At 51.7% G+C, this 23,357-nt stretch overlaps 1 protein-coding gene and 1 long non-coding RNA gene across 2 annotated transcripts in view; one reads left to right on the forward strand and one right to left on the reverse strand.

The window, feature by feature from the left end:
* Positions 1 to 200: 200 nt before the first annotated feature.
* Positions 201 to 23,227, forward strand: LOC115385865 (uncharacterized). Its single transcript, XR_003931193.1, has 3 exons — positions 201 to 329; positions 22,321 to 22,329; positions 23,216 to 23,227. It is a non-coding gene; the product is annotated as an uncharacterized LOC115385865 (long non-coding RNA).
* afap1 (actin filament associated protein 1) overlaps positions 1,574 to 23,357 on the reverse strand; it is a 32,368-nt gene continuing 10,584 nt past the window's right edge. Inside the window, 16 exon segments of the mRNA XM_030087948.1 lie at positions 1,574 to 3,337; positions 3,584 to 3,751; positions 3,833 to 4,024; positions 4,111 to 4,275; positions 7,156 to 7,294; positions 8,691 to 8,805; positions 8,891 to 9,036; positions 9,342 to 9,553; positions 10,631 to 10,783; positions 12,332 to 12,407; positions 13,059 to 13,145; positions 14,825 to 14,880; positions 14,883 to 14,988; positions 14,990 to 15,004; positions 15,085 to 15,296; positions 15,364 to 15,472. Of these exon segments, the coding sequence (XP_029943808.1) occupies positions 3,258 to 3,337; positions 3,584 to 3,751; positions 3,833 to 4,024; positions 4,111 to 4,275; positions 7,156 to 7,294; positions 8,691 to 8,805; positions 8,891 to 9,036; positions 9,342 to 9,553; positions 10,631 to 10,783; positions 12,332 to 12,407; positions 13,059 to 13,145; positions 14,825 to 14,880; positions 14,883 to 14,988; positions 14,990 to 15,004; positions 15,085 to 15,296; positions 15,364 to 15,472 (2,031 nt within the window). The 3' untranslated portion in view covers positions 1,574 to 3,257.

Here is a 23,357-nt window from a genome sequence, read left to right on the forward strand (position 1 = left end):
AATCTTATTAGATATTCTGTAAGGGCATTATTTTATTTTTTTATTCTTTTACTTTTTAATCTGCACTGAATGTGTGCTGCTTCTGCTTTATGGCGTGTTTCAGATGTGCTTTATAATTATTTTCACGCTCCGCCAGGTTTTTCTGTACATCAACGCAAATCCACACCGATTCAAACTTGCATACACGATGTCAGACCTGTCGTGAGATTTCATCTTTCCGTACGATCACGATCATATTGATAAATGCCGAACCTGTCTTTCATATGGTCGTACGACGGGCGTACGCCCGTATACCACCGTACGACCATTTGATAAATGAGGGCCGCTGTGTCTTCATTTCTGCCCTATGACCTCAAGAAACTGTGTCAACGCAGTAATCTGAGTGAGCACAGCGGCAGGAAGTCACCAAACAACACACTCCTCACCCACGGCCTGACAGGAATACATGTTCAACTCAGTAAACCAACAAGGCAAACAGGCGACAAGACAACCTTAAAGATTTAGGAGTCCAAAGAAAAAGCTGCACATTAAAGAAGAGCTGCAGAGACAGGAGGCCGGGTTTGTCTGACGTTTATTCTTTTATGTACAACATCATGTGTCCCCGAGGTGGAGACCGTCCAGGATATGCAGGGAGGGGGGGTAAGGTGCAAGAACAAACACTGACGCATGGTTCACCTCCATACCGAGCTATGAACACCACTGGGGGGTCCGGACCAGGACCAGGACCAGGACCAGGACAGCACCCTGACTTACAGAGGGATCAGGTTGGCTCAGAGTTCTGGTCTCTGTTGGGCTCAGATCATCCAGAATCCTCCGTCACTGCTCTCTCTGAGCCTCCACCTGGCTGGCTGAGTGAAAACCCCGGGACAGTCCTGCACTGCTCCAGCAGACACTGCTCTGGGTTCTCAACCAGGGAGAGGGACTGAAATGACTCCATGCTCTTTCTGAAAATGTCAAATGATGAACAAGCTCAGGGTTTTAAAAACGGAGTCAGTGTGAGGAAGCTGGAGGGAAGGAACAGATCACTGACTGGCAGCCATGTTTCTGACAGCGGGTTACTGTTTCATTAAACTCCACTTCAATAATCCTGACAGCAACGTGAACCACGGCCCACTGTAGCTAGCATTAGCATTAGCATTTTCAGTAGCTGTTTCATTCCACATTAGCTTCGATTTGAAAACGCAGGTTGGAGGTTTGTTTCCACAGGTTTAAACTGCTGCTTTTTCTCATTAGGGTTTAAAAATCCAGAATATAGAGCATCTTCCTCCTCTGATTTAAAGGTGCTATAGGCAGGATTTTGCTCAGTCAATGCTAATTTTTCTGTGTTTTCTTTGCATTAAATGTCAGAGTATCATTGACTAATCCTTTAGGAGTGTAGCATAACTGCTCTACCGCGAGGGCGCAGCGCTTCCATCTGTCTCTGTTCTGAGCTGAAAAGGAATCTCGACAGCTCCAGGTATCTTTGACCAATCAGAAGAGCCCATGAGGCTCTAACCGTGATTGGTCGAGGGGGTTCGTCACATGTTCTTGTGGGAGGGGCTTAACTTGCATGAGGGCGTGATGTCAGAGAAAACAGGACAGGATTGGCTGTGCTGGGTTTCAAATCGCCATCTCAGATGGGTCAAATCGCCATCTTGGTTAGGAAAACCCAAGCAAGATGGCGGAGATGCGGAATCCTGCCTACAGCACCTTTAACTTGAGATGAACTTAATTGAAATAAATCTTTCAAAGAGGTAAACTGTAAGAGGAATCAGGTATATTTCACTTTCAGATGAAATCCCACGGATGTGATTTTAGACGATGTGAGACCAACAGGACCAGAGACACAGTTTCACCAACATGATTCATTCTGTGGAAAATCTCAGACTTTTCTGACCCATGAAAGAGTGTCTGTGAAAGCAAAGCTTCTTTCTGCAGGGCAATGGAAAGCTGGTATTGGAAAAGCACCGTAAACCGGAGTGTGTGTGTGTGTGTGTGTGTGTGTGTGTGTGTGTGTCAGTCTAAAAGTCTAAATCACAGTGTTTGATTTAGCAGGACATGGCAATTTCAGTCTACAGCAAGTGCTTCTATTTCAGTCAGTGTATTCTGGATGGGTTTGGAATGTGCCTCCGACACACACACACACACACACACACACACACACACACACACACACACACACACACACACACACACAACACACACACACACACACACGGTGGAGTGATTAGAGTAGCAGGACTGAGGCTGCTGGATGATGGATGACCGCCTGCTGCAGCTTTCTGACAAGAAAGAACCTACTGAAGGATCACGTCTGAGTCCGAACCACCAAACGTTTCCCACTGCTAACACACACCGCTAACACACACCGCTAACACACACCGCTAACACACACCGCTAACAGGCCGTGCTGAAACACCCTGCCAGTGGGCTCTGCTAATGGGCCATGCTAACAGGCCTTGCTAGCGTTCCTTGCTAGTGGGCTTTGCTAGCAGGTCTTGCTAACGACCTAATGAGAGAAAAACTCTTTAAAGAAGCACAATTAACGTCCCAACTGAGAAGCATGTCTTCACTGAAAATGCTAACAGCTCGCTTTAGTTTGCTGCTGGGAGGTTTCATTTATCTAAAATGATTTGATGGTTTTACATTTAGAAATGCTAACAGAAAACACTTCTCTTGTAGTTTTTTCTTCATTGCCATAATAACAGAGTTGCCAGGATTAAAGCTGCTACATGAAACACACTGCAACTCTTTCACATGGCTGCTCCTGTATGGAGCAATGACGTTCACATATTGAAATCATGTTTCTTCCAGTAAGAGTGTGAGCTCTGAGAGGCAGAGCGACCTGCTAGCTCGCTGCTAGCTCGCTGCTAGCTTGCTGCGAGCTCGCTGTTCAGCCCAGTCTGGAGACTGACCGTGCTTCTTTAAAGAGCCTGTCGGGGTTCAGCTCTGAGGATTCAGTCCACAAAAACACTTTAAATACATCGACATAAATAAACTGAAGGGAAGCCGGGATTTCCTTTCAACATTTACAAATAAATACTTGGTTTGGAGATTTCCTTTTTTCTTGGAGTCAAAACTGCTGTGAAGGCCGGGACAGAGGAAGGACGGTGTTCTGCTGGGAACGTCAGTGGAACCACTTAGCATGCAGAGTAGTAGAAAAGTTTACAAAAGCTTGCTGTGTGTGTGTGTGTGTGTGTGTGTGTGTGTGTGTGTGTGTGTGTGTGTGTGTGTGTGTGTGTGTGTGTGTGCTCTCCTCTCCCACTGTGAGAACAGTTTTAAATAAATATATACACATTGAAACACGGTGAAGCTGCAGAGAGCTGAAGCTCTATGTGCCGCTCTTCTGCTCCCATTCCTGCAACACAGAGAGAGAGATCCGTCAGAGGGACAGGATGTGTGGAGAACGTGGAGAGAACGTATACAGGATGTGTAGACAACATGTTGAGAACGTATACAGGATGTGTAGAGAATGAATGCATAATGTATAGAGAATGTGTGGACGATGCGTAGAGAACATGTTGGGCTGACTCCGCCCAGCGCCGGGCACAGTGTTCTCTGTGTTGTCGGTGTTGTCGGTGTTCTCCGTGGCTGCGGTTCTGACCTTGGCCTTCCGGAGCACATGTCCGCGGGCGGGCGGGGCCTTGTGGGCGCCGTGCTGGCGGCGCAGCAGCGAGGCGCTGTTGACGGGCAGTGAGCAGGACTCGGTGTCGCTGGTGTCGCAGCTGGAGAACGGCGAAGACTCCTGCGTGCGGCGGGCGGCGGCCGGGGACTGGGCGGGCACAGACCGGGACAGCGGTGAGACTCGCTGGGCGCCTCCTGGCCGCGGGACGCCGGGGGGACGGGTCCTGACCTGCGGGCCTGGAGGAGCCGGCCTTGGGTTCGATGGTGAGGCCCAGGGTGACGCCGCCGCTCAGCGCCTTCCTCAGACTCTCCTTCACCTCCGTCAGCTCCAGCTCCAGGTTGACCCGCTCCTCCTCCTTCAGCCGGCACTCATCCTCCAGCTTCTGGAGCCGCTCCGACAGCGAGGCCTGGGAGCGTTTTCCTGGCGGGCGAGAGAGCGGTCGGATCAGAGGGTACGGCACAGGCGTGGCGCCTGGCGGCCGCGGAGCCAAGCCTTCACCGTCTTACCGGCCGCCGCCTCCACGGCGCTGCGTAGGTCCCGCCTCTCTTTCTTCAGCACGGTCAGGTGGTTCCTGATGTCCTGCTTCCTCTTCATCAGCTCGTCCTCCTTGCCCTGCAGGCGCTTGGCGTCGGCCTCAACGCGGTTCTTCCCATACTTGCACTGATCAGCATCTGAACAACAAAGAACAAGACTCCAAACTAAACACCAAACGTCCGAAGCCTGGAGGATCCTGGAGTCCAGAGTCGAGTTTAGGAAGTCTGTGTCTAGTTTAAGAAGTTTAGGTCCAATTCAAAGTGTGTGTAGTCCAAACAGTCTTGGCTCTAGTCTAAAGAGTCTGGTTCTCGATTAGAGGGTCTGTCTGGAAGAGTCTGGCTCTAGGTGGAAGAGTCTGCCTCTAGATGGAAGAGTCTGCCTCTAGGTGGAAGAGTCTGGCTCTAGGTGGAAGAGTCTGGCTCTAGGTGGAAGAGTCTGGCTCTAGCCTGGAAGAGTCTGGCTCTAGATGGAAGAGTCTGGCTCTAGGTGGAAGAGTCTGGCTCTAGATGGAAGAGTCTGGCTCTAGGTGGAAGAGTCTGGCTCTAGGTGGAAGAGTGCTGGCTCTAGGGGGAAGAGTGCTGGCTCTAGGTGGAAGAGTCTGGCTCTAGGTGGAAGAGTCTGGCTCTAGGTGGAAGAGTCTGGCTCTAGGTGGAAGAGTCTGGCTCTAGGTGGAAGAGTCTGGCTCTAGGTGGAAGAGTCTGGCTCTAGGTGGAAGAGTCTGGCTCTAGTGGAAGAGTCTGGCTCTAGATGGAAGAGTCTGGCTCTAGGTGGAAGAGTCTGGCTCTAGATGGAAGAGTCTGGCTCTAGGATGGAAGAGTCTGGCTCTAGGTGGAAGAGTCTGGCTCTAGATGGAAGAGTCTGGCTCTAGGTGGAAGAGTCTGGCTCTAGGTGGAAGAGTCTGGCTCTAGCTGGGAGAGTCTGGCTCTAGCTGGAAGAGTCTGGCTCTAGGTGGAAGAGTCTGGCTCTAGATGGAAGAGTCTGGCTCTAGGTGGAAGAGTCTGGCTCTAGATGGAAGAGTCTGGCTCTAGATGGAAGAGTCTGGCTCTAGATGGAAGAGTCTGGCTTAGGTGCGAGTCTGGCTCTAGGTGGAAGAGTGCTGGCTCTAGGTGGAAGAGTGCTGGCTCTAGATGGAAGAGTCTGGCTCTAGATGGAAGAGTCTGGCTCTAGGTGGAGAGTCTGGCTCTAGGTGGAAGAGTGCTGGCTCTAGATGGAAGAGTCTGGCTCTAGGTGGAAGAGTCTGGCTCTAGGTGGAAGAGTCTGGCTCTAGGTGGAAGAGTCTGGCTCTAGGTGGAAGAGTACTGGCTCTAGCCTGGAAGAGTCTGGCTCTAGGTGGAAGAGTCTGGCTCTAGATGGAAGAGTCTGGCTCTAGGTGGAAGAGTCTTGCTCTAGGTGGAAGAGTCTGGCTCTAGGTGGAAGAGTCTGGCTCTAGCCTGGAAGAGTCTGGCTCTAGCCTGGAAGAGTCTGGCTCTAGATGGAAGAGTCTGGACTCAGAGTCCATTACCTCCTTTCCACCACACTGGTTCTAGTTCTAGTTCAGCTCTGGTGCTAGTGCTAAGTGGGTTCCAACATAAGAAACAGTCTCTTTTTCACGTCCGCCTCCTGTCCAATCAGAACGCTTCACACCCTCCAGCATGAGTACAGATTTAATCCTTCCTTTCTTCCACACGTAAACACTGAGGAGAATGATTAAATTCTGAATTATCCAATTCGGAATAAAGTAATTCTGAATTAAAAACACCATGTAACCGAGGCCACTGTCTAGTTTAATGACTTTGAGACTAGTTGAAAGATTGGGAATACTTTACGTCCAGTTGATGCAGTTCTGGTTTAAAGAATCCTGAAGTTGTTAAAAGTGTCTGTCAAGTTAGAAAAGTCCCTGTTTGGTTAAAGAAATGTGGCTCTAGGATAAATAATCTGGTGTGTCAGCAGTGGCAGCAAGTGGCAGCAGTTCTGGATCTGGTTTAAAGTCCTGGTCTTCTTGAGATGTCGGGGTTTGGTTGTGTAGCCTGAAGGGTCTGGTGCACGTAGAAAGAGTTTGAATCTGCTTAAAGGAGTGTGCTGTTTGAAGAGTTTGCTTTTATTTCTGCTTTAAACATGGTGGAGTGGGAGGGACCTGGTCCACAGAGCTTTGTGATTCAGTATAGAGAGTCCTGGTTTAGTTTGAGGAGTCTGGTCCAGCTGAGACAGTCAGTATTGGTTTTAGTCTTGATGCTACTAAAACAGTCAGATTAACAGCCTCGACTCATCTATCAGTAAGGGGTCAGTGTTCCTGTAGAGGTCAGGGTTAAAGACAGACAGAAGAAGCAGACGGGATGAGAGTGGGTCGGATCCGGGCCCGGCAGACCCGCTGAACTCCAGCCACAGTCTGACGCAGTCATTAATTACCAGAGCTATGCCCTCCGTCACTGGAAAATACCCTGAGGTTTACCATCCGGCACGCCAACGCCGACGGGAACTACACTTATGAAGAATCACTCCATCAGACCGCCGCGACGCCGTCCAGCTCTCAGACTGACGCTGCAATCCGAGAGCGGCGCGGCACAGACCGGTTCGGTATTTCCATTCCAGCGTTTAGGCGACTGCGGTTACTACCGTCCTCATTCACACATCAGGCAGAGAAACACGGCTCAGCAGGGTCAACAGGACCAGGGGTCCCTGTTCAGGACCAGCTGGGCTGCAGGACCAGGGGGCTCCAGGACCAGGGGGGCTCCAGGCTCACGTCTGGCCCTCGTGCGTCACAGGGCCGGCCTGGAGGGCCAGGCTGGGTTTCTCAGTTATTTGCTCCCCCCGCTGCTTAAACCCACTGTAATTTGGACGTCCTGCATTCCCCAGATGTCTGCGGAGCGGAGGCTTGCTGGAGAGCGATGGCTGTGGTGGAGGCAGACTCACTGTCTGCTGCTCGCTCGCTCGCAGACCTGACCGCCAAGGTGGGCCGACAGGCTGCCAGACCCCCACCTTCCCACTAAATGATTTTCTCCTGGATTCCTCTCAGCCTGAGTGTGAGAATCCACACTTACTGGAGTTGTTCCGTGTGAGGGACGCCGTCCCGTTCGTCCCGCCGACCCCGCTGACCCCGTTCTTCTTGGGCTGGCTCTTCGCCGCCGCCTTCTGCTTCGACGACAAGCCGTTGATCAGCCCTCCTTTCTTTCCCTTCAGCTGGTCGGAGAGGAGGAAAGAGATGAGGAAGACTTTAGCTTCATGTTAACTACCTGGCAGCAGGTGAAGCAGCGTTTTCAGAATAAGAACCCACTGATGTAAAGGAATTCATCAGTCTGCACAAAACCGCTGCCTGCAGCCTACAGCACACCTCGCTGGATGAACCGCTGCTCCTCACCGTACTGTGTGGTGGTGGAGGGCATGTTAACAGCCCTCAGCCACGCCACACACACACCACACACACCACACATCAAACACAGCTCCACACAGCGCCATGTGGAGATTATGGCTGTGGAGGCAGGGTGGCACTCACTGCAGCGCTGTAAAAACAGCAGCTACACCCAGAACAGCGCCGGCTTTAATGAGCAGGGAGGGAGGGAACACCACCACAGGACGATGGAGGTCAGGCCTCCTCACGGTAACATTAACATTTAAACAGGAGAACAGAAGACTGGAGGGATCGTCTCATCAGAGGAACGCCACTGCTCCACCGCCAACAGTGGAAGGCCAAGAAGAGCTTCACACAGCTGGAGGAGGAGCTGAGGACAGAACCAGGATGGACGGATGGATGGATGGGTGGATGGATGGGTGTAATTACAGAATTAAGACATTCAAGATTTATGCTGCTGCTTGGAAAAGTACACTTCTAAGTTACAAATCCCAAACTTTACCAAACCTTACTGGACTTCACCAAATGAAACCCAGCAGAAGCATCTGTGACCCAAACTGTGGCTCACGGAAAAGACCCTGGAGCTTCTATCAGGAGAAGTGGGCGTGGAAGTGACTGTCCAGCCAAGGTAGCTGGGAGAGAACATGCAGAGCCCTCTTCAACAGAGTCAATAACAGACACAGGACTCATGTTTCAGCACAACCATCAGAACCACAGAACACTGGGTTGGAAATATTGGCCCAAGAGGTGACTGAGCTAAAGGTTAGTCAGGAAGTCACAGAATAAGCTCTGCAAAGACGCAAGGAGAAAAAGAAGAGCGTTCAGGGGGTTAGTCACCTGAGCAGCGTCTTTGTTTTTAGCGTCGGCAGCGAGGAACTTAGAGGAGACCTTAGAGACGGGAGCTTTGTAGTGACCGGGAGAAGGAGAGGAGGGAGGAGGAGGCGGATAGAGGGAGGCCAGCTTCAGGGAGGGCATGTTCTCATACAGCTCGCTGTTTTCATAGTGCGCCTCCTCGTTCAGCCGGCGCCCCGCCGTGGCCGGACTGGAGTACTGCGCGTCGGCGTCCTTCAGGGTTAGACCAGGCAGGCATGCAAGCAAGCAAACGGAAAACCAGAAGGAGGCAGACAGAGTCAAAGGAAAGAGGAGGAAACAGCATCGGGTCAGAAGAGCAGCAGCAGAGCAGTCTGGGTGTTAGCGAGCGCTGCTGTTTTCAGGGCTGATCCTCACCGTTCCGTTGATGGGCACGTCGTCGTAGTGCAGGGCCATCCCGGTGGGGCAGGCGTAGCCGTTGACGGGGTTGTCCAGGTACGGGTTCGGGGAGACGGCTCGCTTGCTAGTGAAACTGAAGACAGAAAGACATCTGATGAGCGTCCTCGTCCGGATCGAACCGACGAGGACGGCGCCCCCGCAGGAGGAGCCTCTCTCACCAGAACGACTGCTTGGCCAGCTGGATGACGTTGGCGGTGGTCTCCACGTCGATGTAGTCGTAGTGCAGCGTGGCCGGGTCGGTGGTGGAGCCCGTTTCAGCCAACAGCACCCCCAACCAGCGGCCCATGCCCTCAGAGGAGGACGCCTGGGGCAGGCAGCAGGACAGTCAGGAAAACAGCCAGACACTTTCTACATCCTCCGCTTTTATTAGGACCCAACTGTTTAGCTTTACAGAGTTTTATCAAGGCACTGCTACAACTTCTGTTTAAATCAGCTCAGGAGTTCAGACAGTGACTAATAAATAGAGCTGAGTGTCATCTGCATACTGACAGACTGTCTGAGCATAAAGTCACACTTATGAGCCACCTGGGCTTGTTTCTCATGAATAACATCGTGTGTGTGTTTCAGAGCAGTGACGGCTGAAAGTGGGATTTGAACGCTGCGACTCACTTCCAGCACCGCCACTTCCTGTCCGTTGCGCAGCAGGCGGAAGGCGAAGGGGTGCTTGTGGTCGAGGCCCGGGTTGACCTCGCAGCCGCGGAGGGGCAGCGAGGCGATGTGGCTCTTCAGGTCGTCCCGGTCCTTGTGCAGGAGGAGCTGGTTGTCCTTCAGCCGGCACCAGCGCTCCCGCCAGCGGTTGTTGGACAGCACGTTCAGGTAGCCTGCCGGTCACAGGAAAGTCCCGGCTCAGGTGAGGTCTCGCAGCAGACGGTTAGCTCGCTACATCTGGCATAGCAAGCTAACCGTGGTATTGAGTGTGGTGCCTTTCAGGTCCACCACACTCAATAAAGTCTGCTCTGAAGGCGTCAAAGCTAGGTTGGAAAAGTAATATATTCATAAGAACTCACTTTAGTAGATCTGAACACAACAGGCATTATTCTGAAGATGAATGTATTTATGCAACAGTGTAAAAAGAGACTTCACTTCAATGTTTCGGTAATTATTAAACGTGACTTGGCTTTTTAAAATGTTGGCACGCTTTTTTTTTAAAACAAAAACTTTAAAATCTATAAGAGTAAAGCCCTGTGTGTCGTTTTCTTCTCCCAAACATGAAAGAACAAGTCAAACACAGTCAACAGAGAAGCCTGTCAGTCTGTAATACCACTCTGAACCACCAGATGGTGTAGTGACAGGTTCCATGACTGCCCCTGCTCTTGGTCAAAGAACAGAGGAAGCTACAGAGCTGAAGAGACTCGGTACTGCCACCCACTGCACGCCCTCTGAACGTCAGGCAGAATGACTGTTGTTGACTCTCATAAGGTTCACAGAGTAGACTGTTAGAAGAAACATTCAAATCCCTGAGAAGAACAGTCATTAATGATGAACCTGAAGCTATCAGTCTACGTCTGACCATTCAAAACGCATTAATGTAGCCACAGATGAAGCTTTACTGACTAAATATGGGCGTCGTGTTGAGAATTCTGGGAAATCGGTGTAGATTATTATGGAGCTCATGAAAGATTAGGATCAGGATCGCACTCTGTGTGATTGTTGTCATTCCTGACAGATTAACAGCTGACTGAACAGACCGCATGCGGCCCTCGTCTGGTTCACATTTTCCAAAAATGGTCAAAAAACTCCACATGAACCCAGAAGCGCTTCCTCCTTTAGTATGGGTAAGGTGAGGCTGGCGGAGCATCCTCTACGGCCCAGGACAGATGTTTACTGCAGCTGGCTGTCATGCTGGGCAGCGCCGTGGCCCGGTGGACGGCGGGCTGTGCTGGACGGGCAGCTCTCACCACATGTGGGGACGTCCTCCTCAGCGGACGAGGTCTGCTCGTCGGTGGACGGCTTCTTCTTCCCCAGACCGATGATCTTGGTGATCTTCTTGCCCGCTCCCTTCCCGACGGTTCCCGCCTTCTGCTCCGACTTCGAGCTCTTCTTCCCCTTTCCTGACGGAAAACAGACGTCATGAGAGGAGAGACGAGAGCCAAGCTCTGGCTCACGTCCCTGCTGGAGGTCCTCCCTGGGGAAACCACCACCAGAGGAGGTTACGGCTTCATTCGTGCTCACTTTAATTACACTCGGATGCGTGAAAGATTCAAACAAGGCAGAGCAGTGCCATTTCAAGACCCTGTTTGTTAGAACAGATTCATTTTCTAAACTTTATTTGTCACCGGTGCTGAGGAGAACACACGATGAAGCAACTAGAACTTGATGTTGACAGTCAGTCTGATTCCTCCTGAAGGGCAGATCCAGGTCCTGGATCCACACTGAGCCCCGGCCGGCCGGCTGCTCCAGGAAGCCCAGCGAAAGAACCCAGGGAGGAAAAAAACCCACATTCTCCTCTTCTTATGTCACACAGAGTCTGGGCTCATTTCACACACGTGCACATGACACACACACACACACACACACACACACACACACACACACACACACACACACACACACACACACACACACACACACAGTCGGTCACACGTCACCCACGCCGCGAGGCCGAGGTGGAAACAGACACACATGTGAAAGCCATTCGGACTGTCTTCTGCACTCCAGCAGGAATTCTTCTTGGTTTTCCCCGGCAGAAGAGGAGCAGGGAAACTGATCAGGTACATTTGATTCCAGTAAATCAGCTCTTCTTACCAGCCATGGAAGGAATGTGGCTGATTGAGCTGAAGACGGTGTGAGGAGGGGAGGAGCGAGGCTCCGGGAGAACCAGCCCGGACCTCAGAGATGCTTGTTATTCAGCAGACAGAGTTTAGTGGACGGCTGTGGGATCGATTTCTGAATCACTGCTGCAGGAATTCCTGATCATCTCATCGGTATCAGCAGAGTTTCTACTTCAAATGAAAGATGGATGGCAGTGCTGTCTTTCTTCAGGCCTCCAGGAGACTCTATCAATGGCTCTATCAGAGCCATCGGGAGTCCTCCAGGGGGGACCGGAGGGACGGGGAGGACGGGGGGATCACTGAAGGACTTGACGGATCGCATGTGGTCTGAGACTGAGAACCAGAATGATCTGGACCAAAGGAGTCAGACTCGTCCTGGTGGAGGGTCACATGACTCTACTCACCTGGTCACACCAAGCAAATAAGGTACAGGTCTGATTTCTACAGTCCCAGCTATGTCCTGAGGGGGGACACACCTGGACAGGAGGGGGCAGGAGGGACCGATGAGACGGCTGAAGACAGACCTTTCTGTGTGTGATGGGTTTCTGTTGCTATCTGGACCTCTGGTGTGTCGCTGCAGGAGGCGACCCTCCAGGACCAGGACTACCCCCCTCACCACAGGGGGGTAGTCCTGGGGGTTTTGAAGTTGTGTTTGCTAGCTTGTGTCGTCCATGATAAAGAAACTGCTGAAGTCTGGACGGAGCCGTCGTCTTGGTACATTTATGTGTTTGGACAGAAACTCCAACAAAAGTAGGAAACGAACTCAGCCGTGGCTCGGGAAGAGGACAGAGGACGGCTGAAGGACGCAGCAGTAGCACTTCTCCTCACCTTGGTCCTTACAGTCGCTCTGTCCGTTCTCGTGAGGAGCTTCGCCGTCCGAGCTGGGCCGGTCGCTCGACGCCTTCTAGCAACACAGAGGACAGAAGGAACACCATGAAGCATCTAAAAAACCAGGCACAGACTCTCCACTGTCTAATCCCACTGTACAGCCCCTCAGGAGCATCTGCAGCAGGGTCCAGCCTGTCTGCTGCGCCCCGCTGGGAGAGCTTCACCACCTCACCTTCCACCCAGAGACTCACCCTCCGCTGGTCTTACACCGTTTTCCCAATGAAAACCAAGAAAGATCAACAAGAACCAAATGTTTAACAAGGCGGCAGTCACTGGAATCAACCACCAGTCCTGAGATCATTTCCAGTTTATTGTCTTGACTTGATATCAAACAAAAACCATCAGAACCAGGAAGACCACTGTCACAGCCAGAGGTCTGAGCAAATCCTGAAGAGCAGACTGAACATTCCAGGAAGGCCGTCAGTTTCAAACAGGATAGAATAACGCAGCCTCAAGTCATGATGGTGCCTCCACCGTGCTTTACATTAGTGAAGGAGTGGCCTTGTTCAATCCTCTATGTGCCAATAACTGATTCCAGGGTTGATTTTCTTCTGCACACAACATGAAAACATTTCTGTTTGTGAACTAGCTGCTTGCTCCTGTTCAGCAGGCTGTCAGTCCATAATCCTCGCTGCAGGCATCCCTCATCTCTGTTAGTGCTCTTTACCTTCTCCAGCTCGGGCTTGTGCACCGGTGATCCAGATCTCGCCGGGTCCGAGTCAAAGCTCCCATTGATGCAAACCTCTCTCATCACCTGGAAGACATGAGGAGGCAGAGCGTTAGCTGCAGAGCTGGGGGGGCCTGCAGGGGGGCGCAGGGGGGCGGGACGTGGGCTCAGAGGAACGCTGCAAGCCCAGGGTGACATCTCCCTTCAAAATCCAGAAAAAATTTCCTCGCATGATTGCCACATAACTAAGACGCTCTTTCCTGTCAGTGGAGTGGCAGCCTGGGGTAGCGCACGCCACACGTACTGGATCCAGCGCTCATGGAGGGTGGAGGACCTGAGGCCACAGATGCTCCACAAACCATGATGCTGCCGGCTCTTTACCCTCAGATCATGAATCATCTGCCAACGATCTGACCTGATCTCAGCGGACCATGACACCATCCAAGCAGAGAACCTGTCTGTTCGGTCAGAATGCGGTCAGAATGAAATATCCGCCAGAGGAGCATCGGTCCAACAGCACGGCAGAAGATGAACCAACAGGTCCTGGTCATGACGGGACTCTCAGGGCTAACAGCTGGACACACCCACCAATCACTAACAGTAATCGCACTGGACAACAAACTCACTGGATTTCCACATGAAGCCCAATCTGAGCTCAAATGAACCAAATCAGTCCAAAAACAGCATTTTCACCTGAAAACCGGCACCATAAAGGACTCGCTCTGATTCAGTATCATTCCACAAATCATAAAGAAATGTTGGTTCTGTTAAAGAAAAACCAGGCAAATTCAACATGAGGCCCTTTTTCACCATTTGCATTGGTGAAGTCCGGGGCTGGTCCTGCTGTCCAGACATGAGGCATGAAATGAGGGAAGAAGAAAGTCTGCGGAGGACTGCCTGGGGGGGCAGCGCTGCTCCACACACCGGTTCTGAACAAGGCCCGCCTGGGCCGACGGGGGCTGGAGGGTCCGAGGGATTTCAGGAAAACAGCACTGCACAAACACAGGAGGACGGATCCAGAAATAGCAGACAATAGGCTGCAGAGAACAAACACAGAATTCCAGGAGATCCTCGGGGGGGGGGGGGCTTCTCCTGAAACCAAAGAAAGGCCAGATGAGGCCAGAGCTTCTGGCATCACTCCAAACAGAGCTGGGAGTCAGAGTGTGGGGGGGTCAGGGTGAAGGAGGAGACTGGGGGGGGGGGGGGGGGGGGGGGTTAGAGAGGGATCACAATATCAGACCACGACTACAAACGGAACACCTTCAGCAGAACCAGCTCAGAACCCGGAGATGACCCGTCGTGAGGAATGAATGGATTCTGAAAGACGGCGCTGGAGCCGCTCCAAACCCCAGAGGGTCCACAACAGAACCAGCAGAGAAGAAGACGGCTCTTCCATTACTGAGTCTTGAAACAAAACCAGATCCAGAGAGAACCCAGGCTCAGCAAGACCTTTTCAATCAGAACTCTTCAAACTAGACCCAGACCAGACCCTGACCCTAAACCAGGTGACATTAGCTGAAGGTGGTCCAGAGGAACTACATCTGGGCCAAAGCAGGCAGAACCAGAACCACCTGGAACCTGAATCTAGAACCAGACTCCTTAAATGACCCCAGGAGGCTTTAATCCAGAACCAAACCAAAGTTAGTAAACTACAGCAACATGAATCCCGATGTAGGGAACGTCGGTGAGGCTGAGCGATCAGCTGATCCGGTGCACAGCTGACTCCAGCTGGTGTCGGACCAGAGGTTCTGGTCGGGCGCCGTTACCTTGAGCCACTCCTCGGCCTGCTCCTTGCTCTGCACGGCCAGCACCAGGGCGTCCGCCCCTGGTGGACGATCCTCAGCTCGTGCTTCTTCTTCTTGCCGTCTTTGGGGACGTGGGTGATGCTGCACCCGGACAGGCTGAGCTCCATCTGAGGGGTCTGGTCTTTGGGAGGACTTGTAGCACTGGACAGAAAGAGGGGGGCGGGGCCGGGTGAACGCCTGGTTCGGACGCCGGGCGCCGAACGTGTGGAGCGGCTGCTCACCAGCAGCTTGTTGTCCTTGATGACGCACAGCAGCTTGGTCCACTGGCCGAAGCGCTTCTTGCGCAGCAGGAAGGCGCAGATCCGGGCGTCCTTCACCAGGTCCATGGACGCCTCCTCCGACGGCCACTGGTGGCGCATCTTCTGGCCCTTGCCGTCCTCCTCCTCCTCGTCGTACGACTCGTAGGAGCTGCTCATGGCGTCCGAGTCGTAGTCTGGGGGGAGATGCGGGTTAGGCGTGGCGAGCGGGTCGGAGTCGGTGCCGTTTAGCTAGCCACTCACTGGAGGTGATGTACTCCGGAGCCTTCCCCGGACTCAGAGGAACCGCCTCTTCGTAGTAGCCTTCTGGGAGGGAGGAGCTGGGCAGCGGGGGAGGGCCGCTGCTGGGGGGCTGCAGAGACAAGACAAGCATCAACACAGGTCAACATGTGTCCCTCACCACTCCGAGCAGTGCTGCACGAAGAGGTCTGGCAGGGAATTCTGGGAAAATGATACAGATTTAGCTTTTCCAGAAACCCTACAGATCTGTGGAATATAAAATGTAATACTCTTTCTGGCACCTACGGTTGACAAAATCACCAGTTAAAACAGAAAAACTAAACCTGTCCTGGTGCTTCATGTCTCCGGCTGCTCTCCGTTCGTCCTGCTGCCTCCTCCGACTCTCGGCTCCTCGTTAAACGAGAGCTTCAGGACAGTTTATAAGGCTGGATTCCTCTTTAATATTTCTTCTGGAGCCTGGATCTCACTCAGTCCACACAGCCAAACCTCCACCAGCCTGAAATGCTGTCAACCCGACGGAAACCCCCTCGGATTTCTCCTTAAACAATATTTCCTGGTGGCGCTGCAGATTTTCCGCCAATAAAAGGGAAACGCTGCGGCTGTTGGGCCGGCGGCGGCGCCGGGCCGATCCGGCGTCAGCGTGTTGCCACGGCAACGTTCATAAAAAGACCTGGCTGATGTTCAGGCTCAACGGCCGACCGGTTCTAAGAAGAAAGTCTGCGTCACGGCAGTGGGACGGCTGGACGGATGGACAGTGAGACAGTGAGACTCAGAAATATGAACGAACCTCTGAGAGTACCGGAGTTTGTTTTGATTTTGTCCAGTGGAAGTGAAGCTGGTTGGAGGACAAATCCTCCGGCAGGCCTGAAGCACCATCTGATCCAGATCCACGAAACACGTCTCAGACTCCCCGTCCCTCGTCTCAGCTGTCCAACTCCCCGTCCCTCGTCTCAGCTGTCCAACTCCCCGTCCCTCGTCTCACTCGTCTTTCTCTGACTCAGACGACCAGCCGCATTCCTCCTTATCTCCCTGCTCATCTGTTTTCTATCACAGTTTCTACTGGAAATAAAAGACAGATCTTGGTCTGAGCAGAGACTGAAGCTCCAGCGGGCCTCTTCCACTTTTCTTTTTCTGCTTTTGTTGTGCTGCTGCTTCTTCTGTGTTGTCAGATCAGGATAAAAATTAATTAACGCCCTGTATTTCTGGGACTTTTCTTTTCATTCCATTTAGTTGCAAGTCGTCTCGCCAACAGCGTCTGTGTTCAGGTCCAATCAGAAGCCTTCAGCATGTTTTCACCAAATAATCCTCACATTATGCTAATGCTGCTAATGCTACCTCATGAAGAACAGAAGAGTTTAAGACTGAAAGGGTCCGGTGAGAAGACCACGGAACCAGTTATCTTGTCATTGGCTGGCTGGCTTTGGGCCGAGAGCCTCAGGACCATTAGAAGTAATGGGTAAGACCCGGTAATCGGCGGCCTCTGGGCTCCTGACGGAGGGATGAACGTGTCTGAAGCCCGGTCCTGATTCTTCTGTATCGCTGCTGATCAGGTTAGAACCAAGGCTTTGTTCTGAACCTTCACTCTGTCAGCGGTCTAGACGCTCCTGACCACCGCCGCCGGTCACATGATGCACAGCGGCGATGTGGAGAACCGAGGGAGTCCTGTCCTTCCAGACAGGTTAGCCGCTGGGTAGCTAATGCCGCTCAGGGCCTGCTTCCTCTGGTTCCTCTGGGGCTCGGTGGACATATAAAAGACGGGCGAGGCGATTCCCAACTGGTCCAGAACCGTGAATATCTGCCTCAATCGGACACCTCTGGTCAATATGGTCTCATGTCAACACGGAGCAGTGCTTCCCACAACCTCACTGAGCCGATCGCAACAAAGGAAAGCTGCCCTCTTTACGGTGGAGCTTCCTCCTCCCCCTCCTCCCTCCTCCCTCCTGATCCAGGCCTGGAGCTGAAACCTTATCGCGTCTCCTTTGAGGGGAAAACAGCGGCGGTGAACTCATTTCTTGGCAAGACAAGCATCTCCTTACTAATGCCGAGCCCCGCCAGCGTTCCTCCCTCGCCCTGCTCCAAACTGAGAGGGGGGAGTTCCCCGGAGGGGGGGACGGAGTCCGGGTCTGGACGCTGGAACAATGAGGTCCAGCAGCAGGTCCAGGAGGTGGAGGTGGAGACGGACTGGTTCGTGGTCTGGACACGGAGGCTGCGGCTCTTTATCTCGGGTCTCAGAACTTCCCTTTGAAATCATTTCAACAACCGAAACCATCAATAACCTGCAGCCGGAGGAAGCCCGGGACATGGCAGGATACCTGACGCCAGCGCTCTGCTATGCACTGACTGCACACGCACATGCACGCACGCACGCACGCACGCACGCACATAGACCTTTCCTCTGTTTTGAAACTGGATTTTCAGCCAATCAGTCAGCCAGGATATCGAATGGATGAATCAAAATGTTAAAACTAATCAAGTGTTTAAAATACCCCAAGATGAAAGAGGAACTAAATATTCAGGATGTTGACATTAAGATCAAAATGTCTCTCAAATAATAATAAACACTTAAAATGGGCCCTAAATTTCTCCCAAAATGTCAGGAAGAAAATGTTTCAAGACTAAAGAAAAAAAAAGTGAGAGTTCAGTGAAAGTGTGAGATGTGGTGAGTTTGCTGTAAAATAACAGTGAAAAATAAGCCTGTTAACAACAATCTGTCAAAATTACAGGAAAAATAAATTGTTGATTTATAGAAAACCGATACTGGACCATATTTTTAACATGTTTTTTTGACAGTGTATATCATGCTGAATGATTAATGGTTTTATACTGTAAATTTAAATATATACATATCAGTGGAATCTGTGATTTATACTGAACAATAATGTAAATGTTAGGGTTATTACCCGCTTTTGTCTTTATGGTATTTTCTCATAGATTTTAAAATTCTTTGAATTAAAATCACAGTAAAATTGTGTTTTTTCCATATTGCACCTTGATTTCCACTAATTCCGTGTATTTACTACAGTGATACACAGTTTTGGAATTGATGCTGCTGCTATTTTTTACTGTATTTTTTACAGTCTTTTTTCCTTCCAGAGGAGCTGCTCTGAGGGAAGAGGGCGTTTCGGCCGCCGTCACGGTCTGAACGCCGCCGCCTCCTGCTCCGAGCAGCGTGTCCAGCTCGTGTTCATGGACGCGGGTCAGGAATGCCGGAGCGCCGCGGTCACCGTGTGTAATTAGCTGGCGGCGAGGAAGCCCTGACCTCGGTCTGGAGGCCTGGAGGGGGAGGTGTGTCTGCTCGGTCGGCTGGTGCCACAGTGCCAGAGCGACGCCGGCTTCAGGACGCCACGCCCTCCACAAACCCTTCAGGAAGGACAGACTACATTTCCCATCATTCCAGGGCCGCGGCGAGCAAGTTTCACTGAGAAACACCGAGAGACAACCGGCGAGCTATCCACTCTGGCCTCAAGGGGGCGGCGTAGCAGAGAGCGAAGCTAAGCTAACGGTGTTAGCACACGTGGCTACCAGGTGGCCTGCAGGTGGGTCCAGCAGCTTTATCTCAAAAACACTCAAACACACAATGAATGGCTGAATTCGATAGTTTAGCGTATCAGATACCAAACACACGTCCCTGAAGATAAATCTAGTGCTGTGTAGGAAATATTTATAAAAATGAACTGCTCTTTCAGGTACGTTCCTTCACTCCAAAAGGCCGACACCCCCTCAGGTTGTGATCCAGCCTGTCAGAGGTTCACTTCTCTCTGCACATTCTTCCCGTCCTCGTTCTAAACTGGACCATCAATCACCGAAAGAACCTGTTCAGGTTGAAATAAGACTCAACAGTAACTGACTCCATGTGTTCATGGAACAGTGTGAATTACTGCAGAGACCTTGACACTGAGGATCCAGAGGGGAGAGTAACGGGCGAAGGCTCCGGGTTTGTTTGTTCAGAGAAGGAGCTCCGTTCTCACACCAACCGCTCACTTCTAATCCACACTGGATCCAAGAACCATCTGAAGCCCCTCTGCAGGGCCTGGGAGCTGACGGAGGGCCGATTCCTGCCAGTGTTTGTTCCTGAACCACCCAGGCTCGCTCTCTCACAGCTCCACCCTCCGTTCTTCCCAGAGTCCTCTGCTTCAGGCAGGAAGCTCGGAGCGGGTTCTGAGAAACGACGTGCAGAAAGCCACCGGGCCGGGCCTTTCCTGTTCTAGGTGTAAATGTGTGTCGGCGTGAGCCGGGAGGAGCTAGCGGAGGGTGGGGTGAGCCTGCCTTCCTCTGAGGCGTGAAGCATGTCCGAGCTACAGACCAGGCTGGGAAACATCAAATCACACAGACACTTCTCACTTTCCCTAAGTGAGCTAATAAAACACTGAGAACTCCTGTTTTTAGCACATCGGATGGTGCTGAGCGACCGAGCCACGGCAGCAAGCGAGTCTTCAACCGCCAGAGGAGAACCTCTGAGAGGAACACTGCCTTCCACGGTACTGCACAACAGCTCCAACCTTACTGCTCCACACGCAGAAAGAAGCCCTGACTGAAGTGATGCATGCTTCAAAATAAAAGTTCATGAAGACTCATGGAAATTTAAATGTGCACTTTCAAAATAAAACTTTGCATTCTCCCTCTGTGGCCCAGCAGTAAATGATCCAGGGAGAGTTTAACAATGTTAATGATTAAATAGCCTCAGAACAGAAAGACGGACAGAAGATCCATCTGACCACGTCCTGGACGTTGGAATAGAGTCGTCCGAATTTCAAGTTTGAATTTAGAATAAGTTGACATGCATCGCTCCCCGGGCAGGCAGGATAAACAGGACAAATGGTGCAGCTTTCATGAAGTCACTGCGATCACATGGTGCGTCGGGGAAAAAGAAAAGCTGGCAGTGCTGAAGTGTTCTCAAAGGCAGCAGAGAGGAGAGAACAGTTGTGAAATGGGTTTTCCAGCCGTGCTCCAGTTTCTCGTGGGGACTTTCCTGTTCTTTCTTTTTTTCTTTTGCAGTGAGCGGTCTGACAGTTCTGGATCTGAGGATGAACTGAAGCCAGCGTCGCTCAGTGAAGCCTCCCTGCCGCTGGAGTGAAGACTCAATCAGAGGGTTCTACCGTCACGTTCCCCCCACAGAGTCCCTGCAGGAGCCAGGGAGGCGGAACCCACGGAATGGAGTCCAATATGGAAATGGATCCACCAGCTCCGAACTGGAGGCCGGACTCCGGACTCAGAGCTGCCGGTGAACGTTAGAACCGGGACTGTCAACGTCTACACCTGCAAACGGATGACAAATCATAACCGTTTGGAAAATCAATAACCGTGTTCACGTCTGTTTCCTCCTCCTCCTTCTTTTTTCACCAATACATACGTTTTTTGGGGTTCAAATAATATTAGTTATAACTGACTAACTAAACGCTCCCTCTAGTGCAGTGATCCTCATGCAGAATAGAGACAGGCGGAGCAATATTACGCTGATTAAAAAAGTACTAACGTAAGCTAGTTAGTTAGCTGGTGCTAGCACTTCACAGGCTAGCATGAGGGATTTTATATACGACAAATAAAAGAAATGTGACAAAACACTCAGTGAACATGTCATCGACCTAACAGCTGAAATGGGCCTTTTGTCTGATAACTACTGGAGTGTCTTTGATTTAACGGGATTCTGAGAGACTGTATTGCAATGGAGACAGAGCCCTCTAGTGGTCATATAGTGCAACTGCTGTAGAAACAGATCACTAAATCTCTATAACCGGTTAGAAGTCCCGCTTACTCGTGTAGAAATCACTGTAAATGTCGACACCACCAGTTCTAACTACAGTCTGCTGACAGAAGACCCGGGTTTGGGCCCAGACCCACATTTAGGTTCCCAGTGCCTGAGAAAGAGAATGAAGGGGAGGAAATTCCAAACGAGACCGCTAGCTTATGCAGTTAGCATTATGCATGCAGACCTTAGCGAGCTTCACGGGGGAAAGCAAACAGACTCCATGACGGTCCGGCGGAGGCTCGACACAGAGGGGGAGGGGAGGGGGGAATTCAGGGGAAGACGGAGCGCCGCGCTCCAACATCAACACAGATGGAAACCATTAGCATCTCCACCGGCGGCTGCAGAGAGCAGCGGCTGAGAGCACATCCACACGCCTGCTGGAAGATGCTCTGCAGCGATCTGGGTTCTTAGTCTGACCAAACAAACGGCTGGAAGACCTGACGACAGGCTACAGAGCGTACTTCACCCAGCGCTGGCTTGAGCGCAGCAGGCAGAAGCTTCATTTAACAGCCTGTGAGGGCAAACGCAGCAGTGGTGCTCCAAGATGTTACTGGTGAAAAGAACAATATCTAAAAATACAATGTTGTTAATTGCTGAATAAGTAAATGTCCATGCGACCTATCAGTAGCATCCATAGAATCCCAGACTCCAAGCCTCGCAATAGGATTACGTACGTTCAGAGTAGCTTTTAGTTAGTTTATCTACTCGTGGGTAGCTGTTGATAAACCCTGCCTGAAAACTTCAGAGAGCGACAACCTGTTCATATTATGATCCTGCATCAACTTAAAGAGAAGAAATCCAGCAGCAAATCCTGAGCCCTCCATCAACCAGACGAACAACCGTCCAGACTCAAAGGAAACGTAGCTAAAGGACGTCTTCGTTACGTTCATGCTCTTGTCTTCATGGTGTAACGGCGAGCTGGACGAGCTGCTTGGTTCCATGGTTCCAGGTCGGGTTCAGACTTGACGAGAGCTGGATCCGAGGCAGCGAGCTCAGGGTTGACGGGGATGAAAAAGAGCCAGTTAGCTTAAATCTGGGCGAGGCAAAGAGGACACAGAGCCGGTGCAGGGAGATGGCTGCAGAGCTGCAGGACCTCAGAGGGACTCTGCAGCACTCCGGCGGTCGTTAGTTCTAATTAGAGCCAGGCCTGGTGTTGTGAGCGAGTGTGGCATGTAGCACCTTGTAAAACGATCCTCCTTCAGATGGCTGCAGAGCTTTACGGGGTGAGCCCAGCGGAGAGCATCAAACCGACGGAGACGGACTGGTTTCTGCTGCCAGTGACGTACGAGCCGAGCACTGCATTCGCTTTCTGTTCCATGCATCTTATGGCTTATATGTAATACTATATCTCATCCATCCATCTTCTCTGTGGCTTTTTACAAATCAGGGTTGAATTTAAATTTGAAAGTATCACTCAGTCACACTAACTCCTCCACCTGGACTCGGATTGGGAATGTGGATCCTCAAGCAGACGATGCTAGAAGAACAAGACATCCACGAAAAGCAAAGCTCAGACAGACACATCCAATGGTTTCCCCACAGCACGCTTTCTTCCCCTCAACGACACTTTCACACCCTGAAAACAGGACGGGACGTCAGATCAACCAACTGTCTGGTTTATCAAGACAATTTCCCATCAAGCCATCGACTATCGAGCTCCACTGGAGCCCCCCTAGTGGTGGGAGGGCAGACGTCACTTTACGTTGACGTTCAACCACTGAACGGTGTAGTTTCAGGCATTATTGCAGTGACAGTGAACGTAACGTCAGCGTTTCCCGTCAGGCCGTCCAGAGGAGCCTCAGTGACGAACTGCAGAACATCCAGGAAGTCTGTGTCTTGTCACGGCTTCCTCCACCCTGAAGCATACTGTCAAAACAACACTGCAAGGACCCAATATCTCATCTCCATGTGGTGTATTGTATTTAGAATTACTGAAGATGGCGGCCCCTCGGCGGCCCCTCGGCGGTGGTTTGGCTCGGCGTCGAGGCTCAGCGAGTCCCAGACAGACCGTGGCCACGGCCGTCTGGTCCTCCAGTCCTTCAGCAGACCTCGCTCTGGTCTATTTACTGCTCTCACTCGCCAACAATAACTCAGTGGAGGCTTTGTTAGAGGAGAGCACTTGACCGTTTGATCCGCTCAGAATGTCGTCTTCTCGGGCCGGCTTCACTCCTCCTTCCCGTCTCCTCCTTCCTGTCACACTGCGAGCGTTCACCCCCGTCACCACCGGTCTGCCTGAACAGAGCGGCAGCGG

Source organism: Salarias fasciatus, chromosome 3, assembly GCF_902148845.1.
Source record: "Salarias fasciatus chromosome 3, fSalaFa1.1, whole genome shotgun sequence".
Taxonomy (NCBI): Eukaryota; Metazoa; Chordata; class Actinopteri; order Blenniiformes; family Blenniidae; genus Salarias; species Salarias fasciatus.